At 44.9% G+C, this 10,468-nt stretch overlaps 1 protein-coding gene across 1 annotated transcript in view; it reads right to left on the bottom strand.

Annotated features, from left to right (window-relative positions):
- Positions 1 to 10,468, bottom strand: part of TIPIN (TIMELESS interacting protein) — a 54,417-nt gene that overhangs the window by 16,766 nt on the left and 27,183 nt on the right. Inside the window, 3 exon segments of the mRNA XM_011940370.1 lie at positions 339 to 414; positions 942 to 1,020; positions 1,641 to 1,781. Coding sequence (XP_011795760.1) covers positions 339 to 414; positions 942 to 1,020; positions 1,641 to 1,781 — 296 coding nt within the window.

Here is a 10,468-nt window from a genome sequence, read left to right as displayed (position 1 = left end):
CCGGCTAGTTTTTTGTATTTTTTAGTAGAGACAGGGTTTCACCGTGTTAGCCAGGATGGTCTCGATCTCCTGACCGCATGATCTGCCCGTCTCGGCCTCCCAAAGTGCTGGGATTACAGGCTTGAGCCACCGCGCCCGGCCAACACAAGACATGCTTTCTAATTCTTCAAACAGTTCCCTTTCTAGTACATCACAACTGTTTCTCAAGATCTCAAGAGTTACGACAATTAAGGATAGCATCTTAAAGCATTCTGAGATTTCTAAGAACATAATGGGTCCACATTTTTATTGCTATTGTAAAACACAAAGGTCTAACATAAAAATCAGAAAGTTCTTACCTCATGACCTTTACCTTTGAATTTTGCCTTATCAAATACATGCCTTAAGGCTGGAAGTCCTCTCTCTGAAATTAATCTGTGAATAAAAATATGTTTTTCATTTCAAGTTTCCTTTTCTTCTTTTTTTTTTAAGAGGGAGTCTCGCTGTGTCGCCCAGGCTGAAGCACAGTGGCATGATCTCGGGTCACTGCAAGCTCAGCCTCCCCCAGGTTCACATCATTCTCTTGCCTCAGCCTCCCAAGTAGCTGGGACTACAGGCGCCCACCACTGCGCCCAGCTAATTTTTTTTATTTTTAGTGGAGACAGGGTTTCACCATGTTAGCCAGGATGGTCTCGATCTCCTGACCTCGTGATCCGCCCGCCTCAGCCTCCCAAAGTGCCGGGATTACAGGCGTGAGCCACCACGCCTGGCCTAATTTCCAAGTTTTCTCGAGTTTGGTCCAAAGCAAGAGCATAAGAAAAAATGTTCTGCTGAACTAAAAAAAACTTTTCTAGAAATATAAGAGCTCTACATCATACCAACCAAAAGTTTATAACATTAGAGGAAAAACAGTGGATGTTAAAAATAAAACGTATAAACGTATAAGAATATAGTAAATGTACCTCTGAGCATCCAGCTTGGGTATATTTCTTTTAACTGTTCTCTTTGGAGGTACAGGAACAAGTGCTCCACTTCCTGACTCTGGTGAAACATACCAAGATTCAGTATTACTGTATTTAAATAATTTGTATTATTTATTTTGTATCATTTCCAAGCTGATAAGATAACTAAACATGGGACACCTTTTTTTGAAACAGGGTCTCACTCTGTTGCCCGTGCTGGAGTGGAGGTGAGATCTTGGCTCACTGCAGCCTCAAACTCCTGGGCTCAAGCGATTCTTCTGCCTTAGCATCCTGAGTATCTGAAACTACAGGAGTGGCCTACCACACGTGGGTAATTTTTAAATCTTTAGCAGAGAGGAGGTCTTGCTATGTTGCCCAGGCTGGTCTTGAAATCCTGGGCTCAAGCCATCCTCCTGCCATCCTCCCAAAGTGCTGAGATTACAGGCAGGACCCAGTGTGCCCAGCCTCCCTTTTTTTTCCTCAAATACCTTTTACCACAGCCTCCTTTTACCACAGCCACCATGCCCCGGCTAATTTTTGTATTTTTAGTAGAGACGGGGTTTCACCATGTTGGCCAGGCTGGTCTCAAATTCCTGACCTTTTGATCCACCCGCCTCGGCCTCCCAAAGTGCTGGAATTACAGGCATGAGCTACTGTGCCCGGCCTCACAGCCTCCTTTTTAAAACTCTCTATACATACCTTCATCAGGCTCAATTCCTTCACCGTCTTGTCTCTCTGGAGAGACTGGAGGTGGGAAAGGAGGAAAAGTTTCATCTTCTACATGCTCATAATCTGGTAGGTCAATCATGCCATTCTCCTGTGGTTCTAGCATCTTTTCCTCTAAGGGAAAAAATGTAAAGTTATTTGTATTCATCCAAATAGTCTCCACTATATAGACAAGTTCTACCTGCAGCCATTTCATGTGTTTCAATCAGTTAGACCACATTTCAAACTTACACAGCATGAAAAGTAGAGAAGATACTAATTATGAAAAAAAAAGGACTAGACTAGAAATCGGAACTAAGTTCCAAGGTAGACCCTAACACTAAATATCTGTATCATTTTGAACAAATCGTTGTACCTCAACTACTGAGCTTCCCCTACCATAAAAAGATAAATTTTGGGCCGGGCGCCATGGCTCATGGCTATAATCCCTTTGGGAGGCCAAGGTGGGCGGATTACCTGAGGTCAGGAGTTTGAGACCAGCCTGACCAACATGGAGAAACCCGTCTCCACTAAAAATACAAAATTAGCCGGGCGTGGTGGCACATGCCTGTAATCCCAGCTACTTGGGAGGCTGAGGCAGAAAAATCGCTTGAATCTGGGGGGCAGAGGTTGCAGTGAGCCGAGATCGTGCCATTGCACTCCAGCCTGGGCAACAAGAGCAAAACTCCATCTCAGAAAAAAAGAAAAAAGATAAATTTGACTTTTCAGAGGGTTTCAAACTGTGATCCAATAGGGTATGAAATACGCAGGATATAGGTACTTCACCCCCACTTCAAGTAGAGCAGCTTAAAAAAAAAAAAAAATCTGCCGGGTACAGTGGCTCACGCCTGTAATTCCAGCACTTTGGGAAGCTAAGGCAGGTGGATCACAAGGTCAGGAGATGGAGACCACCCTGTGAATGGTGAAACCCCATTTCTACTAAAAATACAAAACATTAGCCGGGCTTGGTGGCGGGCGCCTGTCGTCCCAGCTACTCGGGAGGCTGAGGCGGGAGAATGGTGTGAACCCGGGAGGCGGAGGTAGCAGTGAGCCACGAGCACGCCACTGCACTCCAGCCTGGGCCACAGAGCAAGACTCCATCTTAAAAAAATAAAATAAAATAAAAAATAAAAAAAAAATCTGTTTATATACACCTACTATGTGCCCACAAAAATTAAAAGTAAAAACAAAATTTTTTTAATGTGTTTACATATTGGTGTTCTAGGTAAGGCTTCCTTTAAAGAATAGGAAATTATCCTCAGGTTGGTAACTCGAAAGAATGTTTTTCAGTACTGCCTTACTTCTCAGTAACAACTGACACTTTCAGTCAGTTTTTTCTGGGAAAAATGTTTACCCTAACTTTTAAGACACAGTACTCACCTGGCTTTCCTCCCTTTCTGGGCACTCCTCCTGGATTTTCTTTGCAGGTTTACCTTCTAACCTGGCCATTAAGTATCCAAGACTCCATCCTAGGGCTTCTTCATTCATTTATGCATAGTTTTAATAAGTACTTATTTATAGATGACTCCCTGATTTTCGTCTCTACCCTAGGCCTTGACTCTCCGATCCAGATCACTATTTCCCATTTTACACCTCCTAAATGCCTGAAAGGCACCTGTAATTCAACATGTACAAAACCAAACTTCTAAATTTTCCTAATTCACTGAATGACATCTATCCAGCTAAGCAATTCAGAAACCTACAAGTCATCTTTAGCAATTCCTTCCCTCTATCCCACAGATCCTGCCCATTTTATTTCCTAAATATCCCTTGAATCTATTTCTCCTTATCTCTATAACCACTTCCCAACATTTCTTACTTGCATTACTCTACTACTGTCATCCACTCTTGCCTTCTTCAATTGTCCATATTACATCTGGGCTGAATCTGAAAATGTAAAGCTGATCACCTCACTTGGCTTAAGTATTTCAGTGGTTTCTGATTGCTCTTAAGATAAAGACAAAACTCCAAGGCCCTATGTGATCTGGCCTCTTACAACCTCACCAACCTCACTTCACACTACTCTATGCTCTTTCTTTCCTTGAAAGAGCTATATTCCTCAGGCCACTAGATCTTTACAAATACTATTTCCTGTCTTGAAAAAGCTATTCCTTGACTCCTAATCTCTTTCAGATATCAACTATCACTTTTTCAAAAGTTTACCTCAACTTCTCTAAATCCTTCTTTAGTAAGCATTCATAGTGTCAAGTACAAACGTCATGGCACTTATCCAGTTTCAATATCAGGTGTTATTTATACAGTTATTTATTGTTCGTCTCCCAAACTAGACTGTAGCTCAAAAAGGGCAACCAGGTAGGTCTCTCTGTGCTACATAGCTCGAACCCCAGTGCTGGTACACAGCAGGTGCAGGTGCTCAATATATATTTGATGAATGATGGAATGCAAAAAAATAATTCCAAAGTTTCCCCAAATTGGAGTTAGATGATCTTTAAAATCTCACTAATCCTAAATTTCGATTACCATAAATATAAAAGCAAAGCATCGGCTGGGCGCGGTGGCTCACGCCTGTAATCCCAGCACTATGGGAGGCCGAGGCGGATGGATCATGAGGTCAGGAGTTCAAGACCAGCCTGGCCAACACAGTGAAACCCCGTCTCTACTAAAAATACAAAAAAAATTAGCCAAGTGTGGTGGCGGGCGCCTGTAGTCCCAGCCCAGCTACTCCGGAGGCTGAGGAAGGAGAATCGTTTGAACCCAGGAGGCGGAGCTCGCAGTGAGCCAAGACCGCGCTATCTCACTTCAGCCTGGGCGACAGAGCCAGACTCCGTTTCAAAAAAAAAAAAAAAAAAAGCAAAGCATCAATTCCCGATCATGACCCACTGTAGCTTCAAGTAAGCTACAAGAATCTATACTAGAGTTCAGAACTTTGAGGCTGACAGCGAGCTTTGAGTTTGATGACAGTACCTAAAATATATTAAGCGCACTCAAGAACTGGCCAAGCACGGGGTGGGATTGTCAGGAAACTGATATTTCTTCTATTTGTAGTGAATAAGATGCTCAACAGACGACTTTTACTCTGCGTCAGTGGTCGCATAACTGTCTCTTTTTAGACATTTATGAAATTGTGTGAACTTCCTCCTCTACTCCTCAAACTCCCAGAAGAGTGAAGGTAACAAATGTTATGTCCAAACCACGATTTGTTCCCAGACCCTGGTTTCCAATGCCCACCTCTTTTCCAAGAAGTCCAAAGAGACGGCCCTCATCGCAAAGGAAGTGCTACCGTGCTGCCTCGATGCCCCCCTTGGGTGCCACCCCTGAAACATCGAACCTCCTATACCTCTTCTCCAGCCGTCCCCCTCATCCTCGATCCCCGCCTATCCTCTCTTTAACTTCATTCATTCATCCAACATTCGCTGGGCGCTTTCTACATTGACACGCCCCGGACAGAAGACTGGGGTAAAGATGATAAGGAACACATTCCCTCCCGCTAAGGGGCTTGGCAGAGTAAGAGGCAGCCCAAAACCTAAGCAACCGGGACACGCGCCCGCCTCCCCGCCTCTCCAGGCCAGGTCAGGTCGACTCCCCAGCCTCCTGACCCGCTGCAACAATTAGGCTTTCCCGCTCGTCCGTCTGGCTCCCTGGCTCGTCCATCTGGCTCCCTGGCTAGTCCCTCTGACTTCCCTCTCCCCGCAAGAACTTCACCGGCCCGCCGCTCAGTTCTCACCTCACGCAGAAAACACCGGCCACAAAGCGTACCGCGACGTGCAGACAAACGCGCTTCTCGCGATACTCGGGAACTCCCGTGGCAAGCAAGGCCCGCAGCGTTTGGCGCCAAATCCGCGCGCGAGCTGGGCGGGGCCTGCAAGACCCGCCTCTCAGGTTCCGCCCCGCCCACCACGCCAGTCCAGCCTCCGGTCCCACTGTTTCCGCCCTACTGAATTCTTCAGAGGGCCTCCTTATTTGCATAAAGCTAATACTAGTTATTCTGGGTTTTTTTTTTTTTTCTTGAGACTAAGTCTCGCTCTATCACTCAGGCTGGAAAGCAGTGACTCGATCTCGGTTGACTAGTCTCTAGCTCCCGGACTGAAACGATCCTCCCACCTCAGCCTCTCTTCCCCCACTACACCCAGCTAATTTTTGTTTTAATGGGTTTGTTTGTTTGTTTGTTTTGCAAAGACGGAGATTAGCTGCCCAGGCTGGTCTCGAACTCCTTGGCTCAAGCGATCTTCCCGCCTCAGCTTCCCAAAGTGCTGGGATTACAGGCGTGAGCCACCGCGCCCGGCACTTTTAAACCTTGGAAATAGGTCTGTTTTTGGAAAACTGAGTTGTGGGAGGAGGAAAAAGGACAAAGGCAAGCAATAGTGAATGAGAAATTACCGCCTCTTCAGAGTTCATAGCAGAATGCCTCGAACTCAGTTTTATGAATTGTTTATTGAATAATAAACTGAGAAAAGAGGTGGTAAAGAGAGGAAAAACAGGGTTGAGTGTAGACACTGGCCGGGTGCGGTGTGGCTCACGCCTGTAGTCCCAGCACTTTGGGAGGCCCAGGCGGGCGAATCTCTTGAGCCCAGAAGTTCAAGGCTGCAGTGACTAGGATCGCACTGCTGGCGATCCAGCTGGAGATCCAGCCTGGGTGACACAGTAACACCCTGTCGCAAAAAAAAAAAAAGAGTGAGAGAGAGTGTGAATGTAAACAAAAAGAAAAATGTCAAAAATATGTTACTTGGGACCAGGTGCGGTGGCTCATGCCTGTAATCCCAGCACTTTGGGAGGCTGAGGCGGGCAGATCATGAGGTCAGGAGTTCGAGACCAGCCTGGCCAACATGGTGAAACCCCATCTCTACTAAAAATACAAAAATTAGCACGGTGTGGTGCCGTGCGCCTGTAATTCCAGCTACTCAGGAGGCTGAGGCAGGAGTATTGCTTGAACCTGGGAGGTAGAGGTTGCAGTGAGCCGAGATCATGCCACTGCACTCCAGCCCTGGCGACAGAGCAAGACTCTGTCTCAAAAAAAATGTTATTTGGTCAGACTTGGTGGCTCATGCCTGTAATCTCAGCACTTTGAGAGGCTGAGGCAGGAGAATTGGTTGAGCCCAGGAGTTCAAAACCAGCCTGGGCAACATACTGAGATTCTGTCTCTATTAAATAAAGAGAAAACATTTTTTTAAAAGTTAACTTTTCCATTTTAAAATAGTGAGTCCAAATATATTTGTATTTGTATACACACAAACATACACACACAATCTCAGAAAAATATATAACTAGAACCTATGCAATGAAAGTGGCATATGGGATAGAGTGGGATGAGAACTTAACTATAATTTTTTTTGAACATACAAATGTATTAACTATTCAAAAAGCTAAATTTAAAAATGTTATCTGAAGCAAATATAGCATCATTAAGATTTGCCAAACCTAGAACATAATTAGGGAATACTGGCAGCATTATTCTCTCCACTTTTCTTTCTTTCTCTTTTTTTTTTCTTCTTCTTCTTTAAGACGGTCTCACTTTGTTGCTGAGGCTGGAATGCAGTGGTGCAATCACAGCTAGAATCAGGTGATCCTCTCTCCCCAGCCTCCCAGGTAACTGGCACTACAGGCTCACACCACCACACCCAGCTAATTTTTTAAATTTTTTGTAGAGACAGGAGTTTCACTGTGTTGCCCAGGCTGGTCTCCAGTGCCTGGGCTCCAGCTACTTTTCTGTAGCATGATGAAACATTTTTTAAAAAATTTAAAAAGCGAGGCTGGGTGTGGTGGCTCATACCTGAAATCCCAGCACTTTGGGAGGCCAAGGTGGGTGGATCACCTGAGTTCGAGACCAGCCTGGCCAACATGGTGAAACCCTGCCTCTACTAAAAATACAATAATTACCTAGGTGTGGTGGGCGCCTTCCTGTAAGCCTAGCTACTCCGGAGGCTGAGGCAGGAGAATCGCTTGAACCCAGGAGGCAGAGATTGCAGTGAGCCAAGATCGCACCACTGCACTCCAGCCTGAGCGATACAACTACACTCTGCCTCAAAACAAAAAAAAGTTTAAAAAGCACTGAGTCCCGGATGTCGAGGCTGCAGTGAGCCGTGATCACGCTACTGCACTCCAGCCTGGGTAACAGAGTGAGACCCTGTTTCAAAACACAAACACACACACACACACACAAAGATAGAAAGTAAATTACCAATTTGTCTAAAATTATGTATACACGTGTATCTATGTGTCACATTTCCTTTATTTTATGGTTTTATTTCTATACTTGTGAGATAACATATATCAATATTCAACAATTAATAAAATTAACATAAATTTAGTTTTTTTCGTTCTTGAGACAGAGTCTTGTTCTGTCACCCAGGATGGAGTACAGTGGTGCAATCTTGGCTCACTGCAGCCTTGATCTCCTGGGTTCAAGAGATTCTCTGCCTCAGCCACTCAAATAGCTGGGATTACAGGCACCATGTCCAGCTAATTTTGTATTTTTTTGTATTTAGTAGAGATGGGGTTTCACCATGTTGGTCAGGCTGGTCTCAAACTGACCTCAAGTGATCCATCTGCCTCAGCCTACCAAAGTGCTGGAATTACAGGCGTGAGTCACTGCACCAGGCCTAAAAGTAACGTGAATTTGAAATGAGAAATGTCTGTTTCAGTAGTCTGAATTATTGAGACAAGAGGCATTCTTTTAATTATCCAGGTAAGTTTATATACTATACTTTTTGACTAATAAAGTAAAAGTAAAAGCACTCTGAGAAGTTAAAAAAAAGTTATACACTTTCCCCACGTTGCCCCCAGCCTGCCAAAAACGAACAGAGCAGATACTCTTTAAATCACAGTTCCATCACTTACTGGTTGGTGACTTTTAACTCTGATTCAGTTTCCTATTTTTTTTGGATCACCTGAGTTGGAGTGCAGTGACACTGTAACCATGAACTCCTGATCTCAGGTGATCTTCCTAACTAGGCCTCTCAAATTCCTGGGATTATAGACATGAGTCACCCCACCTAACCCAGTTTCCTCATAGGGTTGTAAGGAGGAGTAAAAAACAATATTTAATAGCATGTTACTGTAGTCTCGCAGCTACTTCAGTCCGAGGCAGGAGGATTACTTGAGCCCAGGAGGTCAAGGCCAGCCTAAGCAACAGGGACATCCTATTCCTAAAAATTAAAAATAAATGTAAAAGATATTAATATGTTTTCCATAACTATCCATATGATTTCTAGAATGCTTCACCCTTTAAGAAAATGTAAAGATTTTGGCCGGGCATATTGGCTCACACCTGTAATCCCACCACTTTGGGAGGCTGAAACAGTAGGATTGATTAAGCCCAGGAGTTCCAGACCAGCCTGGGAAACATGGTGAATGAAACCCCATCGCTACAAAAAAGTAAGAAAAGAAAACGTAAAGATTCTGTTAAGTACTTGTTTGTTGTTTTATCTGAGTTACAACCACAGTTGTAAGTCATTGATATTGTCAATAACTAATTGTTCACTGGATGCAGTGGCTCTTGCCTGTAATCTCAGCACTTTGGGAGACCGAGGCAAGTGGATCACTTGAGGCCAGGAGTTCAAGCCTGGCCAAAATAGCGAAACACCGTCTCTACTGAAAAAACAAAAAATTAGGCCTGATGCAGGTGGCTCAGTCCTGTAATCCCAGCACTTTGGGAGGCCAAGGTAGGCAGATCAGCTGAGATCAGGAGTTCAAGACCAGCCTGGCCAACATGGTGAAACCTCGTTTCTACTAAAAATACAAAATTAGCCCGTTGTGGTGGTGGGTGCCTATAATCCCAGCTACTGGGGAGGCTGAGGCAGGAGAATCGCTTGAACCCAGGAGGTGGAGGTTGCAGTAAGCCGAGATTGCACCATGCACTCCAGCCTGGGCTAGAGAAGGAGACTCCATCTCAAATAAATAAATAAGAATTAGCTGGGCATAGTGGCACACACCTGTAACCCCAGCTACGTGGAAGGCTGACGAATGAGGATCACTTGAATCTGGGAGGCAGAGGTTGCAGTGAGCAGAGATCGTGCCACTGCATTTCAGCCTGGGCAACAGAGTGAGACTCTGTCTCAAAAAATAAAAAAGTTAAACTGAACATTTTAGTACCTTGTTCAGATGTATCCAAAACCTAGAAGTTTAGGATCATTACTAAGTATTCCTTATTCTCTTTTCATTTTTCATAACCTTTCTATTGTAATTTTTTTTTTTTTGTTTGGAGACGGAGTCTCGCTCTGTTGCCCAGGCTGGAGTGCAATGGCCCCATCTCCACTCACCGCAACCTCTGCCTCCCAGGTTCAAGCGATTCTCCTGCCTCAGCCTCCCGAGTAGCTAGGATTACAGGCATGCACCACCACGTCCAGCTAATTTTGTGTTTTTAGTAGACATGGGGTTTCTCCATGTTGGTCAGGCTGGTCTCGAACTCCCAACCTCAGGTGATCCACCTGCCTCAGCCTCCCAAAGTGCTGGGATTACAGGCGTGTGGGAGGCCGAGGTGCGTGGATCACTAGAGCTCAGGAGTTTCAGACCAGACTAGGCAACACACTGAAACTCCATCTTGTGCCTGGTCTATTTATTTATTGATTGACTGACTGACTGATTGCATGGCTGGAGTGAAGTGGCTCAATCTCGGCTCACTGCAACCTCCGCCTCCCAAGTTCAAACAATTCTCCTACCTCAGCTTCCTGAGTAGCTAAGATTACAGGTGCCCGCCTCCATGCCCAGCTAATTTTTGTATCTTTAGTGGAGATGGGGTTTCACCATGTTGGGCAGGCTGGTCTCGAACTTCTGACCTCAGACAATCCGCCCGGCTTGGCCTCCCAAAGTGCTGGGATTGCAGGCATGAGTCACCACGACTGGCTTGTAAACAGTTTTTTTTGGTT

Source organism: Colobus angolensis, unplaced genomic scaffold, assembly GCF_000951035.1.
Source record: "Colobus angolensis palliatus isolate OR3802 unplaced genomic scaffold, Cang.pa_1.0 Scaffold19, whole genome shotgun sequence".
Lineage (NCBI taxonomy): Eukaryota > Metazoa > Chordata > Mammalia > Primates > Cercopithecidae > Colobus > Colobus angolensis.
Note: the sequence above shows the minus strand (reverse complement) of the source record. Positions and strands in the feature narration are given on the sequence as shown.